Here is a 24,546-nt window from a genome sequence, read left to right on the forward strand (position 1 = left end):
TTCCATATTTATTAATAAAATAAATGATGGTGCTTAGATACCCACAATTGCAAGTGGTGGTGGTATCCTTGATTTGCCTCCCATGATATGATAAATGGTTGGGCCATCCATTATTTGCCGTTAGACTGTGGCAATCATAACGGGACAGCATGCACATGGGACTCTTGTGCTAGATCACCCCAGGATTATAAAAAATTTAACATTTTTAAAAATAAACTATTAATTCAGCAACACAAAAAACATAGTTTTATCCAACTTGCCATGGATTTAAGGGACCAGTTTTTGCACACTCTTGTGAATCAACAAACACATCAAAATGTGGGGAAATAACTGTTGTGGACGTCTAGCGATTGATGTGATGTGTGATGTGGCGAAAACATTTTCATAGACTCAAAGGTTTAATGAAGTGCGCTTCTGGCCACCAGGTGTCGCTTTTGCCCCCATAAAATGCCACAGCCAGGCTCTATTTAAGCGGGCCATGAAAAATATTAAAAACTAGAAGCTAGCTGTTTAATTCGTCTTCATCAACCAACATGAGGAGGGAAACTGTAAAGCTCAGATTACAGCTATACCTTAGGGTTTTCATAATAAATCTAAGGCAAATCTCCTGCTTAATGGAGAGATGAGCTCTAAAATCCCCACTGTTAAAAAGTAAGTATCTGATTCTTAGGGCTGCCAACATGGGTAAGGACACTGGTTATTTTGCTTGTCATATCCGCTTTGAAAATAAATATCAATGTCTAAGTCCTATACTCAAGGCAGATGCTGTTGGTTTTCAGCTCCTATCAACCCCAGTCAGCATGGCCAATTGTCAAGGATAATGGGACTTAGGGTCCAGGAACATCTGAAGGGTGACAGGTTAGCCATTCCTGCTTAATTTTTTTTTAAGGAGCATTAGTAGTCAGCTTTCCCATGATGCAACTAGTACCCATCTTTATATCACCATCACAATAATCACCTTAATATCCAGCTCATTCTAATACATCAATGAGGCGAATGTGTAATCTGAATATTAATTTTCCAGCTCCGACACGGGCAGGTACAGTTAGCTATAAAACTAAGATCTTGCCAAAATCTCATGAGAGCTCACAGCGTTTATGAGATCTTGTTAGAATGTGCCGCTATGCAACTCAGGTGAGGAGGTGAGGGGGGTGGCATGTTCACATTTCGCCTCAGGCAGTGAAACGGAATGTGCTGCCCCTGAAAACAAGGAGCTCTGATCCCCCAGAGGCAAAACCAACTGCTTCTAGATTTGTCCCCATCCTTCTCCATGCTGAATATAACAATGGCAATGCTGAAACTAAGGTGCCACCACCTCTAGACAGGTTGCAAGAAGGCAGGCAGGCAGCTGGGAACTAGCTGGGGGCAGGCTGAGGCTGGTGGTGTGGCGCTCCATTTGCCCCAATACACCAGGCTTCACAGGATGAAAGAGGAACTAAATACTGTTTGGAGATTTCCTACTTCTGCCTTGATAGGATGGTACACTTCAGCCCTATTCATGGTGCAGCTCAGCACACAGTTTATCTGAGCCTATGTCCATATCTCCCCCCACTCCCTGAGGTCACATCTAGATAGATGACACAATAGGAAATGTACAATTGGACATCCCATGGGTTTTTTGAAAGGCCATTGCTGCTGCACGGCTGCCAGGTTCTGCAGCAGTGGAGGAAATTGGGCTCCCCCACCCTAACACACACAGAGTGGGGCTTGCACCCATGCCTCTGAGATTAAGAGTCTAATGCTCTACCAACTGAGCTATCCATCCATCCAATGCAATTTTCCCAGTTGAAGTCCTCCTAAAGTTGCTACTTGCCCTGCCACTTTGTCTAGTCACTCCTTTACTCACAGGGGCAAAACGATGCTGGGTTGACTCCAAAGAGTCTTTGATCAAACATAGGTTCCTGAATAATGCCCTCCCCAGAGCCCAATAAGTTTCTCACAAAGCACTGAAAATGGAGGATAAGGGGGCTGCCACTACAGCCATATAAAAATGCCTGTGGTTAGTACAGCTGCCGTGGAGACTGCCATTGACCAGGCCTTCGGTTAGCATTACAGCCTGCCTGGCTGGTGGACAAGTCCAGGGCAGACGACTGAGGGCAAGGGGTGGCTGTGGTTAGCTCAAGGTTGTTTCCTGGCCTCCTTTGTGGAGGCTTTGTCCCCTGCTGGGAATCAAGACTGAGTCAGTTTCTTTCCAGGGCAAGAAACTCCAGGAGACAAAGGCAAAGCAGGAGATGCTGACCCCAGATGCTGCCCCAGACTCACCCCAGGGACTTAGGAATCCACTAGGGCATGAATCATCAGGCTCCCCCCCTACCCCACAAGGAGCAAGCAGGGTCTGGGAGAAAGGAGACCTGAAAAAGTAGGACAGGGATCAATGCAGCCTCTTTAGCCCTCTCTCCCCCTTCACCCTCAGCCTTTCTCCAGCCTTCCTTTTATCCTTACGCTATGCAATGACTAATGTATTTTACTAGGCTCAGCTCCAGCTATGGGCTTCATTTTATGGAACTACGGTGGAGGCCTGACCTGCTTTTATGAACCAAAATCCACATCCTTAGCTCTTGACTCAGAAAAAGAATAATGCAATCCATTGGTTTCAGGGAAGACTGGCAAAGACCATTCTCAACACCCACTGATGTCCCTCAGGCTCTCTTGGCCCATTTGCTATGGCCCAGGGCTTAAATCCTCTTAGCAGATGCAAATTTTGCCCAGCAGGGATGCATCATTTTCATTTGTACATCTTCATTAGGTGTAGCATCTCCTTTAAATGCTCTCTATTAACAGGTTGCCCCGTGCACCCCAAAAACATTTTGACATCTGAGGCAAACCGCAAAATGGCACCCCCATCCCCACTGGAGAAGAAGGGGTGAGTCAAGATCTAAATCAGGAACAGGGGGGAATAAAGATCTACATTGGGGTCTGCTGCTCTTATGGATCCTGCCACCCAAGGGGGTTGCCTCATCTTGCCTTATCCAGCCCAGTTTGCCCTTCATTTTAGAGCACATATTCCAGCTGTAACAATATGTCTTATAGAGCACCAACTGTCTTGCTTTGATATTGGATCGAACAAACTTGCTCACTGACAGTGGTAGCATTCGGGAACCAGATTTGAATATCACAGGTTGATTCCCATCAAAGTAGGGTTCGGCTGTTTTATTAGTGTATCCCAGTACCTTGACTCAACGCCAAGCACTATTTGTCAAGAAACTACAGGATCAGTATGGGTTGTGGCTAACGTCGTGTGAAAGCAGCTACAAAAATTAGCAAGGGGTAGTGTTATATACTTGAGCTGAATCCTAGATCAATAGGATCCAGAATGCAGCAGTCTAATTGGTCCGCAGGAGCCACCCAATCCAGCACCAGGTGGAAGTGAATCAGCGACCTGATTGGCCTACAGGAGCAGCCCGGAATTAGCCAATGTGGGGCCCATTGTGTAAATAATGTATATACATCTAGACCTTTTGGGGAAAGTTTCATTCATTGCTACTATGAGCTGAATAAAGAGTATATTTCAGGGAGGGCACTGTGTGAGGAGTTAAGCAATAATGTAAACAGATCCTCAATGTTCCCTTAGGTTTCTTCCTCTGCTATCATTGCACCTTTCTGGCTATAACAGTCCTGATCAAAGCAGCTAGAACTGAAGTAGACCATGAGGCCTCCCACCTCAAAAGGGTGCCTGAGTGGCCAGTAGGAAGGGGCATCTGAAGAAACCTCTTGGAAGTGAAGAAGTTGGGGTGGTTAACTTTTAGGGATGGGATTCTTGGTGGGAGCAGAGCCCTGTAGGTACAGAATGAGAAACTAGAGTAGGTGTTTGGGGAGGGGGAGAGGAAGAGAGGGATTGTAGATCTGGATAACTTTCTATCTGCCCCAACCCAAGGTGCAGAGCTAAACAAGAAAACCATCCAAGGGGAAATGAATTCTTAACTCAAGAAGAAGGCAGCTGCCACAAAAAAAAGTTCCTGCACCATGAAGCAGGTGATAAGGAAGACTTGTGCATAACTACCCCAGGGAGGAAATCTGGAAGGAGGACTGGAGCAGGGTTGTTGTCATGCAGCAGCCTTAAAGAGGGAGATGCAATGAAAATCATGTGGAGAGTTGCACAAGAGGAGCAGAGGCGCTATAGCCCAGCTCCTTTGACTGTCACAAGCAATGCATGTGATGGATGGAGAGAGTGGGGGGTAGACAGGGGACGAGCCAGAAGGTTGGGCTCTGTTCTCTCCCTTTTGAATGCAGCAGTGATCTCACCACAGCTGGAAAGGGGCCAAGCAGCCAACCTGGATGCTGAGACCCTCAAGTTATCTATCTCCGGGGGCTATGGCTGGCTTCTCACAGTCTGTATTGTGCGGCACATTTTAAGAGGTGAGGCGTGGGAGGCCCTGCTAGTGACAGCAGGCGGGGGGTGGGCTTGGAGCAAGGATCTTTCTGCCGTATTCCTGGCTCAGAGATGAGAGTAAGATCTACGGCGGCTGAGTAGGAGAGCAAGAAGGATGGAGCTGGAATCTGGAATCTGCAGTCCACCCTGGTTGTTGGTTCTTCTGGGGTTTTTTGTCAGCTGCTGAGACTGTCTCTTTCTCTGTTTATGGATTCCAGCAGCGTTTTATCGCCTTCATAGTGTGGCTCGGGAATAAGCTACCTTCCAACTAGTTGACATTCTCCCTGTTCTCTTGGTACTTCGGGGAAGAACAGTTTACCAAAAAGCAGCTGCTGGATGTTAGAAGTGCCCTCTGCACAGTTACCTTAGGACCACCACCACCCCAAGTTACAGAGAAAGGAAATGGGCACATATATATATATATATATGTATGCCATATATATGTGACATAACCTTGAGACCCACTGCTACTCTTTCTCTTGAAATGGGCTGAGAGCAGAAGCTGCTTTCACCTTTGGTCCCTGTGTAGAGTTAGGTAGCCAGGCTGCATTCAAGAGAAGTTATGGTGAATCAGGCAAAGGGAGCCATAATCTCCTGCCTGTTCCTCTTTGCCATCATCCCAGTTTCTTCTGCAATGCATATTCCTCTCCATCACACTCTGACAGCATCTGACCAGGAAGCCATGGCAGGCTGTTGTTGGTTTTTGCTCCTCCTGTCTCTTGTGGAGGCCCCAGGTTCAGAATTAATTGTGTACTGCGAAGAGCCTTGGATTATCTTTGGTGTCTTTCACTTATCCCTTTTTGAACATTCAATCTGATTTGTTTTCTGGGAGGTTTGGTGATAGCGGCATACACATCACACATTTAGAGCAAATAGCTTTCCCCCAAGAATCCTGGGAACTGTCATTTACCCAGCACAGAGCTATAATTCCCAGCACCCTTAGCAATCTACAATTCCCAGGATTCTTGGGCGGGGGTGTCATGTCCCATCTTCATGTGCCTCTCCATGAGAGGTCCAGAGAGTGGCAACACCTTTTCTGCACTAGTTCTCTGTTTGTGGAATGCTCTCCCCAGGGAGTTTCAGCTGGCTCCTTAATTATATTATTATTTATTATTATTTATTAAATCTGTTTACCACCCTTCATCACAAGATCTCAGGGCAGTTCAAAGAATAATATACAAGATAAAAAAACAAGTAAATAATTTAAATAAAAATAACATTATTTTGTTCCCACAGACACATTTAAAAGGCTGTGGAATATTAAACAGCTACCTCTGGTTGAAGAGGAATGTTTTCACCTGGCGCCTAAAATATATATAATGAAAGTGCCAGGCGAACCTCTCTGGGGAAACCATTCCATAAATGGGGAGCCACTACAGAAAAGGCCCATTCTCGTGTTGCCACCCTCACATGGAGGAGGCACACAAAGAAGGGCCTCAGATGATGAATGCAAAGTCTGAGACAGTTTATATACCTTTAGGGGCCAGGTGAAAATGTTCCTCTTCAACCAGGCCTTTGGCTAATTGACATCTGATGCCCTTATAAATGTGTTGTGGGAAGGGGAGATTATTTGTTTTTTGTTCCTATTTTCATGATATATGTTGTGGGGTTTTTTATATTGTAATTTTATGTTGTGAACCATCCTAAAATCTACAGATTAAGAGCAGTATACAAATTTAATTAATTTATTAACAATGTGCTTTATATGTATAGCATGTACACAGGCAAAGTTATGTCAAAGCAACTGTTCTCCAATGCTTTCCAGTGCATTTTCCTATATTTTTCCTTATCACAAAAAGTCTGATCGTTTGAGGAAGCCAGCTTGCTGCCACAACTTCTCAATAAACCGTAATTGCACCGTCTGAGTTTGCTGGCACGTCATTGAATCCCACCCAAAAACAGAGGTGGACATTAGGGCTCGCTCTTGCCTCGTTTTCTCAGCTGGAAATGGCCAAGATTGATTCTACAAGGATAGATGGCCAACAACTCTTATGCACAGAGACAGGATATCCTGGTTGTACTGCAATGGATGGAAAGCTACTACTGTGGTTCAAATTAGGAGGTGAACTTTCCCCCATCGCTGTGGTTCTGGAATCAGCAACGTGATGCCCATGGGACCCCAGAGGGCTGTTGTGGCACCTGCTAGGCCACCTGCTCTGCTCCCCACCCCCCCAAGATTAACACACATCCAAAACAGAATTAAAATTGTGTCCCTGTGTTGCTGCTCCAGCTGCTTGTGGCTCCTTGCTAGGTTTTTGTTGCACCTGTTCACTTCTGTTCTGCTTTAGAGGGCAGGTGGCCTTTGGATTGGTTGGAGGAAGAAAGATAAGGACCTGTGATGGTGGCGGTGGTAGCTGAAGTGTGTCTGAGGAAGGAAAGGTAGCAAGGGGAGGTGAGACAGAAAAGAGGTGGGGATGTTGGGGGTGAAAAAAGAAGCCATGGGAAGGCAATAAAGGGGTAAGCCAGAGCGATGGATGAAGGGTGGGTGGAGCCTCAGGGGAGTAAAAAGACAGCAGATGGGGCCTGGGATGTAGGCAAAAGGAGGAATGTGTGTGTTGGGATGAATTTGGTGAATGCTTATAAATGAGTGGATGGTGTGCGGAATGTGTGTACAGGGGGAAGGGATTCACAAAAAGAGAGTTTTGTCATTAGTCACTATCCCATGGCAGCCATTTTGGGGTGTGGAGCCCACAGGTTTTTTAAAAAGAACACCACCACAATGTACCCACAAATCCAGGCTACAGCTTCCACTGTCTTTGTGCTGGAGCCCATGTTCTCCTTTTCATTTATTTTAGGACATAAAATGGGAAGGGAGATGGATAGGTTCTGGGGCCAATGCAATAATCCTGTAAATTGAGCTTCTCCCATCTACATCATCGCTTTGCGGGGCAAAGTGAGTAACCCAGGATTTGTTTGGCTTATAATCTATAATCCATAAAAAATTGGCCACCACTAAATTAGATTTAAATTTGATGATAAGTGAGACTAAAGAAAATATAATTTTTTTTGGAAGAAGTGCTAGATTATATTTGAATGAGTGGACATGAGATTGTAAACAAGTTGATAATTTGTTTGGAAAAAACTTTTAACGATGTAAATGGGAGCGGGAGACGCGAGGGAGTCCAAAGAAGTGATGAAATTATGTCTGTGATAGAAGTAAGATTGTTTATTATTTGTGCATTTATATTTAAAAACTTTAATAAATATTTATAAAAAAAAAAAGGATTTGTTTGGCTTAAAGGAGATGGCACACTGTGTGTTTCATGACCCCGGCCTTCTTGTTGCAGGGGTGGGGAACCTGTGGCTCTCTGGAGGTTGTTGGACTCCAGCTCCCATTAGTCCCCAGATCACAAGCCCAATGAATGATGGGAATTGTAGTCCTACAACTGGGGGCACTGGGTACAAAACCCAGTTGAATGAAGGTATTTGAATGCACACACAAAGTTTGTTTACTGCGTATAAAAGAAGATCTGCTCAGAGAATGCTCTGCAGAGAAACAAATAAGGCCAGCATAGCTCCTGGAGAAAGCCTTTTATTTGTTAATACAAGAATAGAAATTCTGCAATAAATACAATCTAATAAATAACATCTGAAAATAAATAAATATTAATACAGACAAACTGAGAATAACACAACCTGACAGTGGGGAGGGGGGGCAGAAGGAGAGGGGAGGGGGGAGAGAGAGAGAGACCTATGGACTGGGCCACCTATGGGAAACTCCTCCCCTTGTCCTTTGCTGGTGACAGTAAACCGCACAGCCTCACTAGGCCCGCCTGCCACAGTGGGGAGGGAGAGGTACAGGCAGGCGGAGACCACTGCTGGGGCTGGCTAAGAAGATGTCCCTGTCGTGGGCAACTCTGCTGCAGCTTTTGGCTTTGATGAATGATAGGGGAGCCTCTTGAGTTGACCACTGCAAAAGAGAGAGAAAAAGGCTGAAAGCTTGCCAGTGCCTGCATTAAACCATATCCCTTATGTTTCATGCCTCATTGCAACGCCTATTCAGAGTCCCATTTTGCCCTTGCGGGGTGAGGTTGCCTCTAGAGCAGGGGCAGGGAACTGCCAGCCTGCAATCTTCCAGCCCCACCTGCTGCCTAGCTGATCAGGAATCAAGGGAGCAGGCCTGGGACACTGCTCTCTTTCTTGTTGCTCATCTGTTCCTCAGTCAGGAGGAGGCTGCAGGGAGGGGAGGTTGTGCGTGTTTGCAGCGCAATGTGCATGCATGTGTTTGAGAAAGTGTGGGGCAGCCCCCTTTGGAGCCTACCACTCATCTGCCACCCAATCTCCTGAGCAGCTGGTGGATAGAGATGAGACTGCAGAGAGGGAAGTTCTCTGCATGCATGTCTGTGCACATGTGTGTGGGGGGGTGAAAGACGGCATAAGGTATCTCCACCTGCTGCAAGCTCTGGCTCTGTCTGATTTGCTTTTGGCGCCTGGAAGAATTAACCAGGTGAGGATGTGACCCCCAGCTTCAGGAAGGTTCCCCACCCCTGCTGCAGAGTTCATGGCCCGAAAGGAAGGCCAGAGCTGGGCATCATCTTGAGCCAGCGGATTTGATCAGAGGCAGGTTTGTGGGAAGTAAACCCCCTTCGTAAGCACCTAATTGGCACAATCCTCTATGAGAAAGAGAGAGAGAGAGCACAAGCAGGAACTCAGGCTCTGGGGGAGCTCCATTTAAGGAGAGCAGAGTGCCAGAGGTGGAGGCTGCCAGATGTTCGCTGCCCTGCAGCCAGGGCTTTATTGCTCATCACTGGGGTGGGAGGGAGCAGGGCTTTTCCTCTGATCCTGGAAAATTAATGGCCCCCTCTGGGAAGAACAAGAGAAAGGCAGGCCACTGAGAAGGCGGAGGAAGGAAGGGAAGGAAGAAACAGATAGGTGTGGGTTTGCTCACCTAGAGGCACGGCTTCATAATAGAGAGCAGTGCAGCACCATGAAGGTGTGGCAGCAGGAGTCAGGTTGGAGGTGGGTTGGAGGTGGAGAGGGGCAGGCAGGCTGTGGGTTCGGGGGGGGGGCTCTGGAAAGCCCTTGGCCTTGAGGGGCAGGTATGACGTCAGTGGACGAGGCGAAGGCAGAGAGGCTGGTGAAGGGCAGGGCTCAGAAGCCCCTGCTCTCGAGGTGCAGCATAACAGCAGAAGGGGGCACCCTCTTGCGCAGCCTGTTGAAGTCCTTGGCCGAGCGCCACAGCCAGGTCTGCAGCTCCTTGAGCAGCCAAAAGTCGTCCATCTTGCGCAGGAACTGGCTGCGGAGCGGAGGCGTACCATCTGTCGGTGTGGGCGGAAGCTGGTAGCCCAGGGAAGCCATGATGCCGGCGATGGAGCCCAGCAGCCCTTGCAGGCTGGCGCGGAAGTGTGCGAGGCTGTGGCGCAGGGTGGGCATGGCGACTGGGGATTTCCCATCCATGGTGCTCAGGTAGCACAGCAGGTGGCTGTAGGCCTGGTAGTTGGCTGCCAGCCGGGCATTGTCATTCAGGCTGTGCCATTCCTGAAAGTCCACGGTGGCGCTGGGCACAGCCTCTGCCCCGATTAGCCGGGGAGGATCAAAGTCTGGCTCATTGAAAGGTGGCCCCAGGTAGCTGAGCTGAGGGTGGAAAGACAAGCGGGTGGTTAGACATGCTTATTATACGGGAGTAGTGCAGTTGCACATACCATTCCACTCATCCTTTCCACAAGCTCTTCCTCCTGCTCCCACTCAGTGAGGCGGTGAGGTATGGCAGTATGAGAGTGAGCAATTTTAATTCCTTAGCGATATGCACAACAACACCAGGCATGAGCGCACACTGACATCCTTCATTAGTCTGAACAGCTGCATTGTGTATGTGTGCCTGGTGCATGCAAATATTATGGGATCCACTGACATGCTGATTATCTCCTTTTTACCCGGTGACATATTGCGACTGCAGCACGGTCAGATAGGCACTTAGTGAGATATCCCTGCTTTGCCCTGAATATTCTGGTAGACACACGCAAACACACACACACACATTTATTCACACCCGCTTGCCCTGCTAAGCTGCGTTCCTGGGATTCCCCGCCCCACCCCCCTCTGCCAGCATTGGTGCCCTGAGGGGCAGCAGGATTGCCCAGGCAGCGGGGTGAGCGGGTGGGGTGAAGCACAGAGCGGAAGGGAGGTGTGTCAAAGCCCGCGGCTGTGTGAACAATCTGACAAGCTCAGGAGACAAATTAATTTCCTCTGTGTCGCCCGGGGGCAAGTAGGGACGGGTTCTCCCCAAACAAAACGCCAGCAGAAACCAACTCACAGAGCAGGCTGGGACGTGGCCAACGCCATGAGACCAGCGGGGGGGGGGCGGGGGGAGGAAAGCTGAAGCGTGACTTCTCTAATACTTAAAGGGCCTGGACTTCAAGATCAAAGAAAGGAAGTGGGTTTTTTCTTTTCTTTTAGACAGCCAGTGTGGTGTAGTGATGAGAGCACTGGGCTGGGACCTGGGAGACCAAGGTTCAAATTCTGACTCAGCCAGGAAGCTCCTAGGGTGACCTTGGGGCCAGTCACTCACTCTCAGCTGAGCCTACCACACAGGGTTGTTGGGAGGATGAAATAGGGAAGTGGTGAACTATGCATGCCGCCTTGTGCTCCTGTGAGGAAAGGCAGAATTTAAATGCAATAAGTAAATAAGAATAAGCAAAGAAGATGGCGTGAGGCAGCCAGATGGGAAGCTAATTGGGAGACGTGTTACTGAAGAATCTAAAGAGGGTTTGTGTGGGCCTTCAGCACACAGGCTTGCCTTTCCCATTTTGCCTTTTCTTGAAGGGCTTAATACAGACAGTGGCCCTCAGGCAAACCAAGGACCTTGGGCCAGCATGTGCACTGCCTGTAGCCATGCTGTTGTCCTTAAGTGGTCAAAAGGAATGAATTCTATCCTCACACTCACCCCATCCCACCAGTGAATCTCAAAAAGATTTCAAAATGATATTTTGGGTTCTTTTAATTTGGGTGCGTTTTTTTGTTTATTTGTTTGTTTTGCTTCTGAGCCTTCATTCATTTGTTTATTACATTCTTATCCTGCTTTTCAGACAATGATGGTCTCTGAAAGCAGCTCACATCAATAAGAGAGAGAGAGAGAGAGAGGGAGAGAGAGAGAGAGAGAGAGAGAGAGAGAGAGAGAAGTCCCGCCAATAGTAAAAACACAAATTTTAAAAGACAAGACTTCAAAGCGCAGGTTGCAGTCAAGCTTTTCTTACAAACAAGTTGTTTCTATGGGCAAAGGAAGGACCGGTCTCTTGAAGGAGAGTGCATTGGCTCTCAGGCTTCCCTGAGCATCAGTACAGAACTGCTAAAAGTGAGCCACAAGGTAAGCTTTGCTGAAAGTGTTGGGTGGGAGCAAGGAGAAGGGAATACAATGCAACTGAAATTTGGGCAGCAACAGCAGCAGTGCTCAAAAGGATTCTGCCTGAATGCTCTCTTCTGGACACTAGAGTTTTGCTCTGTATTAAATTTTAAGATGGGTAGGTACCAAAATTATGTTTCAAGGTTATTAAAAAAAATATGCCAGGAAACACTAAGGCCAGGTTCCTGTAGAAATTATGGGGTGGGGGATTGTTTGCTTTTTACCATTTATTCTGTTTCATCTACTCTTGAGAAGGATCAAAAAGTGACTATGGGAATCTCTTAGTTTTCTGAGATTTTATCAGGCGTTGTTGATATATATATATATTCGAACTTATCTTTGAAGCTGTATGGGCTAGAAAATTGGTTTTCTGTTGTTGTTGTTGTTTTAAAAGATTAGAAAGCAGAGAATTCTCAGGAACTGCAAATCATATATTTGCACAGAGCTGCTGAAATTCACACCACCCTTGTTGTAAGGTCTGGCCTAGACAGTGGTTGTCCATGGTCCCAGCTAGAGATGCCACTGGACTTAGTGCTGGGAGCATAGAAAGGAAAGGCAGGCACTTCCCCCCCTTGCATGTGCTCATGCCCACCACAGCAGATGATGGCCAAATCCTGCAATCCTCCCTATTGACCCAGCAAACAAGCAGGCAAGGACCACTGCAGGTTGAAAACACCTTGGGCCTTCCTACTTTGGAGATTTGATGCACTTGAACGGCACATCCAATCCCCCAAATAAGACCCATGCAGCTGTGACCCCAGTGTTCCTCAGCTGTCAAGATGTTTTATTTCATTTTCCCCCAGCTGTTTGAATAGCCTCCTCTGTCCACAGCTTACATCGCCACATATGGGAGCAGCTTTGCTTCAGTAGAAATCCCTTGGCAGAAATTTCACAACATCCCTCAAGAAGCAGCCAACAAGACAGCACAATTGACTGGTTTCCTTTTTCTATACTGATACAGAAGCCCCGGGGCTATGCAGCAGTGCGCATGCAGGCACATGGGTGTGCATTTCCTGTCCTGCTGAGTCAGATTGCCAATTATTTTGCACCAGTGAATGCCAACCTACTTACGGGAACACTGAAGGTAAGGAGGCAACCATCAGGACGTACAGAGAATATGGGAATCATAATGAAATGCAATGGTTGCATATGCTATTATATTAGGCCTACGCAGTGCTAAATTTTAAGCTGGAGCTCTGATAGTGAAGGCCTGATTTCTTCTGGAAATAGCATAACCTCCAATGGTAGCCGATGCAGTCCTCCCTAGCCTTAATCTCCTTAAGCCATGAGAAGATTCCTTTTATTACTGCCCCAGTTCCTCTCCCGGCATCTCTATGGAATAGCCTCTCCCTGTTAACCTCTGGCTCCCTCCAAAGATAGGCAACTTCTTAACAGTAACTTCTTATTTCAACAAAAGGGCTCAACAATTCCAACCCCTGTCTTGCTCCAAAAAATGTTTGCAAGGAGATTTGTGTTCTTTACACATTCTGGATCTTTGAGCACATGAGCCCGGTGAAAAGAAAAGTATGGGCCTTTCAAGCCTGCATGAAGGGACACATTTTTGTCCGTCAAATGGAAATGGGATGGGCTCCTAAAAACCATAACCTCAAGAGGTAGGACTGTTCTATCCAAAGGAACCACAAATGTTCCAAAGCATCACAAATCTGCAGTGATATCTCATGAAGGGTTAGATTATTGCCTCTATAGGAATTCACCCTTACTGTCCTCATAGGAAGGTGAAGACAGATGAAACACTGACCTGGTCCAAACCATGACTTAGCACATAAGTGTGAGCATGCTGGCTCTTGGAGAGGAGATTGTGGCTCCTTTGCTCTTCCTCTCATCCTGCTGCCGCCAGCTAAGTCATGGTTTGGCTTAGCAAGTTGTCCAAAGCCAGGGTTATGGTTTATCTTCCTCCAGATGAACCATGAGCTTTAACATGCTAATTGTGCATTTAGGCCCCCACCTAGTGGCCTGGGTGTAGCAAGGATTTTTTTTGGTGGGGGGAGTTGTTGAGCTTTTTGGGGGAGATCACGGGTAAAAAAACCAAAAACACCCCAAAAAGAGGGCATTATGGTGGGCAGGCTGTTGTTAGAGGGGCAGGCTTCTGCTTGATGGACGGAACTTTAGTTAATTACCAGTAAGTATTTTTAATGCTTTTCAATACAGTGGCTCATTATGGGAATTATGTGTTATAACTGGGGGCCCCTGTTAGAGAATGTTGTTCCAGTTGATGTTGTGGCACACAGGAAGGCAACAAATAAGATGGACCCCTGACCATTAGATCCAGTCGTGACCGACTCTGGGGTTGTGGCGCTCATCTCGCTTTATTGGCCGAGGGAGCCAGCATACAGCTTCCAGGTTATGTGGCCAGCATGACTAAGCCGCTTCTGGCGAACCAGAGCAGCACACGGAAAACACCGTCTACCTTCCCACCAGAGCGCTACCTATTCATCTACTTGCACTTTGACGTGCTTTCGAACTGCTAGGTTGGCAGGAGCTGGGACCGAGCATCGGGAGCTCACCCTGTCGCAGGGATTTGAACTACCGACCTTCTGATCGGCAAGCCCTAGGCTCTGTGGTTTAGACCACAGCATGGGTCCACTTCTTATTTTACCTATGGGGATCCAGGCTTCTCAATTTTGTGTTTAAAAAAGGAAGCTTCTTAAACCCAGATATGCTGGAAAATATGAGCCTCTACACTTTCCCATACCCAAACCAAATCAATACCTTGGTTTCACTCTTGTGACTGCTCTTGATGAATGCTCAGTGCCAGGGAACGCAGCCAAGGGGTAGGGCTTGGAATGCCAGGTAGGCCAGGGAGCAGGGATGCCATGCAGATAGATGAGGGTCTGCCCCCAGTCTCTGCTCTCCACGCAGCCGGGCGTTTCCCTGGCGAGTTCTGACAGACAAGGCCTCACCTCACCCCAGCAAGAGATGCACAACAGATTGTAAACAGGGAGACTCCACCGGTGCCTGAAGGCAGGGAGGGGGAAGCATGTCAGATATTCTGCCAAGTGAGGGCCATGGCTGGGGAAAGAGCCGTATTTTAGCTATTCACCATGCAGAAGGAAATTTCGGGGTGGGGGTGGCGTGTTTTGCAGATGGTGTTGTTAAGAGGGTGTTGCAGGCAGTTTAAAGTCTTAGAATGTCTGCCTGTATGAATCCCTTCCCCACATACTGAGCGGAGGCAGATGCTGTCGCCTGTTGATACACTCCTCTTTGCATTGAGCTTTTGGGATTAAAGTTATGCATGTGCCTGCAATCCACTGGATTCTCAACTCGGTAGAGAAAGAAACGCAGCCTGACCTCACCTAGCGACAGAGACATCAGAGATGAAAGAGACAGTGAAGCACAGTTTACAGAGAGGGAATAGAGTCTGGGCAGGAAGAGGAAGAAGAAAGGGCACGCAAGGGAAGGGAGAGCTGTTTCCTACTAGGTTGCTCAACTCAGTAGTCCCCAACCCTCTCCAAGCTTCTACACTCACATAAGTAGCCGCAAGCGAGTGCAGCTGGTGTTCCAGGTAGCGAGTAAGGTCGTACGTCTGCTGGATGGACTGTCTGGTGGTAGTCACTTGGTCCGTGCTGTTCAGTGCAGGCACCACAGGCAGGTTCCAGAGCGTGGCACACAGGAAGGCAAGGATCCCCCACGAATCTCCTGCAGGGAGCACACTTGTAAGGAGCTGTGGGCGAAGGGAGCACTGTGACAGGGGGAGCAAAGCCTGCATCGCCCATTCCCACCTCACACCACCATTCCCAGGAGAAGACACAGGGACAAAGTGCTCAACGCAGCCTGCTTCTATAGCCCAGTTCATATAAAAATATATACCCCAACATTTATTGCATAGTCCAAAGACGGCAGTTCAGACCTCCAAAGAACTTGGCTGAGAGTTGTCCAGGGTTTTGATGCTGGCCCCACCTTGGATAACAACAGGGACAAAGAGAAGGAGCAAACTACAAAAAGGACTTTGCCATTATCCCCACCACCACACCCTTTGCCCAGAGCCAGAGCAGCCTTGTTCTCTTCATGTAAACAAGATGGTTCCAACTGCCCTCTAACCACTACCAACTCATCAGAAACTTTTGTTGTTTTCCAATGCACAGTCTGATCCCATTCATCATGCCAGTAGAAATAAGACAAACTTTCATCATGACCGTGGCAGGGCAGAAAGGGTTAACTTCTCTCCCTCCCCACCATCCAAATGGCTTCTATTAGCATTTACATTACAGAAAGTGTGCGTGTTAACTGCATTCACACAACTGATGCTATATCTAGGTTGGGCCCCAAGGAACGATGGGAACTGGAGACAAGGGTCATCAACCTGGTTCAAGGCAAATAGGCCACACATAATACAGTCGTACCTTGGTTTTCGAACAGCTTCGTTCTCAAATGTTTTGGCTCCCGAACACCGCAAACCTGGTAGTTACTGTTCTGGTTTGCTAACAGCTTTTAGAAGCCAAATGTCTGACAGGGCTTCTGCTGCTTCCGATTGGCTGCAGGAGCTTCCTGCAGCCAATCAGAAGTTGCACTTTGGTTTCCGAATGTTTTGGAAGTAGAATGGACTTCCAGAACGGATTCCATTCAACTTCCAAGGTATGACTGTACCTGTTTTTCCACAGGCCCCTTCCCACCAGCATTCACTGCTGTAGATGCATAATGCAGGACCCTGGATGGCAATGGGTCAATCTAAGGACCTTTACTAACCACACCTTGAAAATTTAGATTTGAGGCAAGAGACTGTTTTTGTGGCAGGACATGGCCAATGCTTTAGGTCAGGGATGGAGAGTCTGTTGCCTTCCAGGTGTCATTAGCCTACAACTCCCATCAGGGAATGATGGGAATTGTGGTCCAACAACATCTGGAGGGCATCAGGAGCCATATCCATGCTATAGGCAAGTAGAGCAGGCTGGTGGGAGAGTTTAGGTTGGCGATCAAGTTCATTGCTACATGTGTAATATCTAACTGCACCTGCTTAGTAAATACAGAATCTGTTTTCACATTATGTGTACAGGTTAGGGGACTGCACTGAGTACATAAACAGAATATCAACCCAAGCTGGAGTTTTTCTCCCTAACTTTTAATTTTTTTAGGCCAAAACAATGCTGTTTGAATTTTGTAATTCTGAATATAATAGCATTTTGAGAGTGAGATGCTGGGTTACAATAGATGAGGAGAAATATATGGCGGTGAGGACATGTATGTGGCTGAATATGCTCAGAAACTGAAGACATGGGAAAAAACCCCATGGATTTCCACATTTCTTTTGTGGGAACTAAGTATGGCTTCTTCGTTTGACTTCCCCAGTCTGTCAGATGCTGAAGCTTCTGTGTCTGTCTTCTGATTCCAGCAGGCCAAGGCTGGGAACGTGGTTGTGCCTGCATAGCCACCACGGAAGCCTACCCCATAACTCATGCCAAGGCCTCCCACTTGTGATGATTCACCCATGAAACACGCAGCCCGGCCCTGGCCACTTGCGCTTCATTAAAGACTATCCCGCGGCATTTTCCTGCTTGCACCACGCCCAGCCCCAGCCCAGACGATTCCATCCTGCTTCAGTGCTTCCGCTGTTCTTCCCACTGGGGATGAGGCCCGCCCATTCCCTCTCCTACGCACTTTGCACAATTCAACCCTTTTCTTCCCTACAGATTCCTTTACGGTCAACAACAAGAGCCTAAAGGGCAGGTGCTCCCAACCAGCAGGGGGCTCTAGTGAATGCGTCTTCATGGGGAAGCTATTAAACAACCTATGGCCTTTTAAACGTGCTTTAAAAAAATAATAATAATGTGATGCTTGTGTGTTTTTATGTTGTAAACATATGTGAACTTTGGATGAAGGACAATAGATAAATTTATTATATAATACAGTTGTAGCTCGGAAGACGAATTGAATCCATTCCGGAAGTCCGTTTGACTTCCAAAACATTCAGAAACCAAGGCACAGCTTCCGATTGGCTGCAGGAAGCTCCTGCAGCCAATCGGAAGCTGCGCCGGACATTCCGGTTCCAAAGAATGTTCGCAAACCGGAACACTCACTTCCGGGTGTGAGGCATTCGGGAGCCAAAACGTCCGAGTTCCAGGGCATTTGGCTTACAAGGTACGACTGTACAATATATAATACAGTATCTTCAAACTGGTTGTCCTTCCCACTTGCTCCACTAGGCAGGAACATGCAAATGGAGCTGTTGTTAATTTCTAAATCACAATAGTAGTTATAACTTTTAAAATCATAATAGTGGTTGTACTTCCTTAAAATGCATGATTCTATAGTTTGTGCTAGGGTGCTCTATACTGCATACAGTCTATACTTCATATTGTTCCTGTCAAGATAATATGAGATAAGGAAACAGTGTAGAGGACTCCACTGCTGTTTTCATCCAGGATCCAAAGAGTTCATAGAACCATAGAGTTTTAGAGTTGAAAGGGACCCCAAGAGTCATCTAATCCAACGCTTAGCAATGCCTAAATCTCAACTAAAGCATCATAGTTGTCCATCTAGCCCTGTTTAAACTGTGATCCCAATCCTGTCTGGTCCTCTGCATACAAGGCAGAGCAATCCAAACACTAGTTGGATTGCTGCAGATTCACGAGAGAGAGCCGTGAGACCTTCTCCCGCTGACTCACACACAATCTACTACAATCTCACGTAGGCAGTCCCTGAGGCTAGTACCCTCATGGTTAAGGATTTGTATTTATTTCCAAGTTTAGTCTAAATATGTCTAGTTCTAGCCTTTAATTATCCTGATATGTGTCTGCTGTCTGCAAAACTACAGAACCATCAAAAATCTTCTTCCTTCAGATATCATATCTAGCATACTTCCCCCACTATATATATGCAGATTGAAAAATAATGGGATGTGCTAAAAAAACAAACTATGGGACTATTGTCAGAGAACCACTTAGCATTCTTAATAATTCTTTCTGAAAGCTTTGCATTGATAAGGAACAGACCAGACACTTACAAGCAGCTGCCTGAACTTCGATTGCAAGGAACAGGAAAAAAGGAGCGGCACCCCCATACAATTACTAAGTGTTCCTAAAAATCTGAAAAAACACTAGTAATGGAAAAGGTGACCCATCGAGCCTAATGCCCAGACGACTGAAAGAAAACAACATCTCTTTAGAGTTGTGGTGGAAATAGCTGGAATCTGCTAAGTATCTTGTCCTCTTGAAAGCTGCTTTGAATATTTTAATTCTGAAAAACATCCAATCTGCACTTGTAACAGTTTATATGTTACAAGTGCAAGTCAGATTCCCCCCCCCCCAATGTTTTGATATATCAGAATGAAACTGTTAATAAATAAGTTTTTGTAAAAAAATAAAATAAAAGTTATCCTTAGGTCATTCTCTATGCACATGACTAAATTACTTTTTAATCTCCCATTGCATAACCTAAACAGAGAAGTGCATCTTAAATTCCCACGGTGAAACGTCATAGCATTTTGGATAGTTGCTCTGCAGTTTTCAGCAAAGCTCCTTCCAGAAATCCTCTCAGTTTTTTACCAAACAAGAAATGCGTAATAGAAATGTTTTGAAATGGATAACAGCAGCATGGTATAGCATTCTAATACTGGTTATCTCCTAGCAAAGGGAAAACCATACTTTTTGCTTTATATCTCATTATGTACACAGCCAAGAATCGCATGTGCTCTATAAACCACAGCATCTCTGTTAAGGTTAATTGCTTGTATTACTACTAGCAGCCTTATATTTGTTTATATCCCACCTTTTCCCCAGATAGGGTCTCAAGGCAGCTTACAAAAATCAAAGCAAATTGGAATAAAATGTAAAAGGCTAAAAACATAGGAAACATGAAACTTAAAAAGTAACGGAATTTACACAATATTTAAAAAATCTATTAAAATACAGATAATGAAAATGGTACAGCACTCTTAAAAGCCCTTTCCTTAAAAATCATAGATTCTATGAAAAACAGTTAGTTTTTCCCAGGTTATTTCTCCCTGACATCTATGGGCACCTTCATATGGGGAGTGCTGGCCATGCTGGGCCAGAGCACTTAGTGCTTGCAAACCACAGGAGGACTATGCTAAGTAGTCCATAACAGACCAAAGATTAGCAGAATCAGAATATGTGGCATGGACCAAGTGCAGCATAAAATCCCCAGAACAGGTGCTACTTCTTCCTTGAGATAGCTTCCCCGACTTCTGGTTTAGTGTTCTGCAGCATTAAATCAGCTGTGGTGAAAGCTGCCATCTGGACACAGCCTAAGAGTGTGACCTATAGTCTTCACTCCTCGACAAATGATTTTACAACAGGTCCTCTGGTTCTAATGACCCCATTCTAAGAATTGATCACTGCCACCACATATAACTGACTCCGACCTTGTTATTTATCACTACACAGATTTTCTATGTTTCTGACTATAGCATTTTCCAGGCCTTTTGGCGGTCATATGGTCACAATTGCCCATTATGGGCTTTAAATCGGAGAATATTTAAGGATTATATGGGATCCCCATGGCACAGTTTATTGACAAGAATTACTAGTGTCGGTAGGAAACTGCAATGAACGTGAGATGCTCTGCATGATCTAATGAGCAAAATGAATGTAGAACATTGTGAAATGGTATTTCTGCAATGGGAGGTCACATACTAAAGCATTTCACATACACATCAGATTCCGACTCTTGAATTCCTAAAAACGTAATGGAGAAGCTATTTTTCAGAAGAAAATTCATTAGCAAATTGACAGTGCATCCCATTGTTTAAATAAAAATACCAAAGGTACTTGTGCTTCATTTGCTGTTATAGCAGGAATCTAGTACAGAAATCAACAACTGGAGGCCTCAGGGTCAAATCCACCCCTCCCCTCCAAGTAACATCAGTGTACACACACACACACACACACACACACACACACACACTTTCCAAGCCAGAAACAAGAGAGGAGTGATGGGAGTGGCAGCTGTGTCAATGCAACATTTTGGTACATAGTCCACATTTGGGGAATGGTGGTTGGGTTGGTCTGGTTGAATAACACTCCACTCCATTCCCTTCTCATAACACTCACCTAGGTCAGCTGGTAAAGCCCATGCTTTGCTTACAAAACATTTCAAGCTAAGTCCCTGGAATCCCTATTTAAGACAATCACAGGGAGCAAGGCTGAGAAGGCTGGTAGCAGTCGGAATAGACAAGGCTGGGCTAGATGGAGCAATGGTCTAACTCAGAATAAAGCCTATTCATAGGAAACGTATGCTCTTACCAGGGGATTTGTTATTTTTGCTTTGGTGTTCCAGCAGATACACCTTTATGTTTAAATTGTGAAATATAGTTCCCATCCCAGGTAACAGAATAGATACGCTTTACATTTCTGCTGCTCTAAGTCCTCCGCTTGGCTTTTAACTCCACTGTACCTTCACTCAAGTTTTTAGACGTCTCATCAACTTTTCATTCCACTTCATGCATCTGATGAAATATATTATCGCCTAAACTTAAAGAATGGATTTTAGATTTAGTTCATATTGGATTGGAGAGAAGGCAAATGCTCTATATTATACCTGACACAAGAAAAATACTGTATTCTGTATTATAGAAGGCTTTTTCAAGCCTAAACATGGCACCGGAGAGGGGTTATTTTTTGGTGTGAAGGTTGCAGCACGTGGGGAAGGGTTAAACCTCCCTCCCCAGCTGCAACCCTCCTCCCTCTGAAATTGTCCCCCACAATGCAATTAGACCAGTATGTGTGTGTAGCCTTTTATTGGCTGCAACAAGAGGCTTTTTCCAAGCCTAATTGCAGCTGAGGATGGGCGAGGCAAGGCCTCTGAGGACCAGACAGGGAAGCCCCAGGGGCCACATCTGGCCTGCGGGTGAGCCTCTACCATCACCTCTGTGAGCTCAATGTACTCTAAATGGACAGCCAAGGCCTTATTAGTTGGGCAAGTACTGTAGATGCCAAATGAGTTTGAGCTAGAATCTGATAGGAAAAGAACAGCTCAGAACTTTGGATGTATTTAAGTCATGTTCGACTAAAGTGCGGAGGAGGGAATACATTTACTCCATAAAAGCAGATCCAATATTTTACAGAGTACCTTAAGATCCACAAGGGAGGGACACAGGGAAGCAAACTGCCTGTGAAAAACAGGAGGTTGCTCCTCTGGTCATCAGCACCAAACATTCAACACTACAGTATGCAGCCAACACAATAGGGGTGTACTTTAAAAAAAAACAAATAGCAGTCAGCTCTGGAAGTGTCATCACAGCATTCAGCCCAAAGGTACCTTTCGTCTCAAGGGGCAGCAGAGTGCAGGAGTGGGCTGTTCTGTAGGTTTGAATCAGCAGCTGGCTGTGCCAGGAGCTGACTGGCTGGCACCCACAAGGCAAAATTTGCTCCCTAAGCTGGGAGTAGCTTTGCACTTTTAAAAGCTTCTTTTTAAAAAACGAATGCCAACAATAAATGCATGAACATTCACGTTGTGCTTTAAAAATCTATTGAAAGGCAGACACGGTGCCTGAAGCATAGGGGGGTGGAGGACAGTAGTTAAGAGCTGAGTCAGCATTTGATTCACCTGTGTGTGCAAGTCTTCCTTTTCAAATATGAAGCTAGGAGGGGACCAGACTTATCCTGCAGCTGAGGGATGCACCATGAGCCCTCTTTTTGTATTACATCTCTCTTCATCATAAGCACACGGTTTTCGTCTCCTAGCCTGATAAAAGCACATTGAGGGGGATCAAGGAATGGTGCACACAGCTCAAAGCGGTTGGGCAGCTTGCCCCAAACTTTGAGAGTCATCTGACAATTCATACAACACAACCAAACAACCTAAAATGTTCAGCTTTGGGCAGGTTAAAAAGTAGAGGTTTCCATGTCCTCTAAGTGTTTGTAGTAAATATAGAAATACAGTGCCATTTCTACATACACACAGCAAAAATGGTTTTTAAATGACTTGGGAGTGGGGAACAAAATTATAAATATATAGATACACATCTCAGAGTTGTAATTTTAAGTACTTGTCACTACAGTGGTACTTTGGGTTACATACGCTTCAGGTTACACACTCCGCTAACCCAGAAATAGTGCTTCAGGTTAAGAACTTTGCTTCAGGATGAGAACAGAAATTGTGCTCCGGCAGCACGGCAGCAGCAGGAGGCCCCATTAGCTAAAGTGGTGCTTCAGGTTAAGAACAGTTTCAGGTTAAGAACGGACCTCCGGAACAAATTAAGTATTTAACCTGAGGTACCACTGTAATTCCTGCAGATCTCTATAGTATTTCTACCGTACTACACAAGCACATTGTTCTATTCTCCCATGTTTAGGCAAGCCTATAAAAATGTAAAAGTTACATGTGTTTTATTTCTTTTTAGCTACTGTTCATTTTAATTATCTTTTGACTATTTTTAAATCCCTGTTTTTAATGTTTTTTATTATTTTTTATAAACAGCTTAAAGGTTTTCAAGCAGTATATAAATGTTGTTAAATAATATCACACCACATCACAATTCTTAGAATCTACCTTTTTCTGCATTGTGATTGAAAATTTCCACATTATTAGCTGATAGGGGATCTATAACATTGTTACAGCTATGTTTTATGTATGACTATAGTGCAGTCATACATAAAAAAGCAAAGGTAGTCATGTTAGTCCATAAGAAAAAATGTACAGTAGTTGTTGTAGTAGTAGTGGTAGTAGTAGTAGTAATAATAACAATAATTTTATATGCCACCTATCTGACTGGGTTACCCCAGCCACTGTGGGCAGCTTCCAATGAATTAAAACACAGTAAGACATCAAACATTAAAAATACTGCACATAGCTGCCTCTTTTCACCAATATTACTTAGCTTGCCCCATTATTTTTATCATGTCTTTTTATAAATATGCAATTGAAGGACTATTGATATTCCATTAAGCTTTTAATGGAATTATGAGCAACTAAGCAGACACAACCCCTACCCTCTTCACATTTTAAAATCAGTTTCTTTCTTTCTTTTTAATTTTATTTATGATTTTCATTTATATACATTTCAGTCGTAATTTAACAATAATTCAGACATTTCAAATCTTGTCTTCTTTCCTCTTCTTTCTGCAGTTCGTTAATTTTTTTATCATCATTCCCTACATATTCTAAGTTATATATATATATTTTAATCATCATTCTTTTATTTATCTATTTTCATATATCTGTATTTTAAAAACTGCAGGTTATTACAATAGCCCTGCCAGTGCTTTTATCTGTTTGCAATTTGTTTGTAAATATTCAATATACCATTTCCATTCCTTTATAAAAAGTTTGTTATCCTGATTTCTTATTCTTCCAATAAGTTTTGCCATTTCTGCATAGTCCATAAGTTTTTGTAGCCTTTATTCTTTCATCTGAATTCCTTCATCTTTCCATTTTTGGGCAAATAACATTCTTGTAGCTGTGGTTGCATACATAAATAAATTTCTATACTGTCTAGGTAAATCCGCACCTATAATTCCCAAAAGAAAAGCTTCTGGTTTGCTTGTTTTTTACAAATGTTAGCTTAAACATCTTTTTCAATTCATTATATATCATTTCCCAGTATGCTTTTACCTTATTACAAGACCACCACATATGATAAAAGGTGCCTTCTTTCTCTTTACATTTCCAGCTTACTCGATTTTGATTTATACATTTTTGCCAATCTAGTAGGTTTCTTTCTTCTCTTTCTTTCTGTTATTACAAAATGATCCTCTTGAATTAGGCATACTACTGATAAAACTATCTTCTTTTTGCAAAACAAATGCAATTAGCTTGCGAACATTTACCTGTAGTCAGCCACCAGTATTTAGTTTCATGATCAGTCTTATCTTTAGCTGTCCAAAATCTAATATAGATTTTAGAGCACAGCAACTTTTAATAT

General features: G+C 45.0%; 1 protein-coding gene across 3 annotated transcripts in view; it reads right to left on the minus strand.

Moving 5' to 3' along the window:
• Positions 1–7,893: 7,893 nt before the first annotated feature.
• CLCF1 (cardiotrophin like cytokine factor 1) overlaps positions 7,894–24,546 on the minus strand; it is a 50,899-nt gene continuing 34,246 nt past the window's right edge. For 2 of the 3 annotated variants that reach the window (XM_081879247.1, XM_081879246.1), the window contains exons 2-3: positions 15,196–15,365; positions 7,894–9,943 (exon numbers count right to left, since the gene is read on the minus strand). In XM_081879247.1, the coding sequence (XP_081735373.1) occupies positions 9,461–9,943; positions 15,196–15,365 (653 nt within the window). In that variant the 3' untranslated portion in view covers positions 7,894–9,460. The remainder of the gene's footprint in view (positions 9,944–15,195; positions 15,366–24,546) is intronic. The other variant, XR_014160871.1, reaches the window with a different exon arrangement.

Source organism: Podarcis erhardii (assembly GCF_964252035.2).
Source record: "Podarcis erhardii genome assembly, chromosome: 1".
NCBI lineage: Eukaryota > Metazoa > Chordata > Lepidosauria > Squamata > Lacertidae > Podarcis > Podarcis erhardii.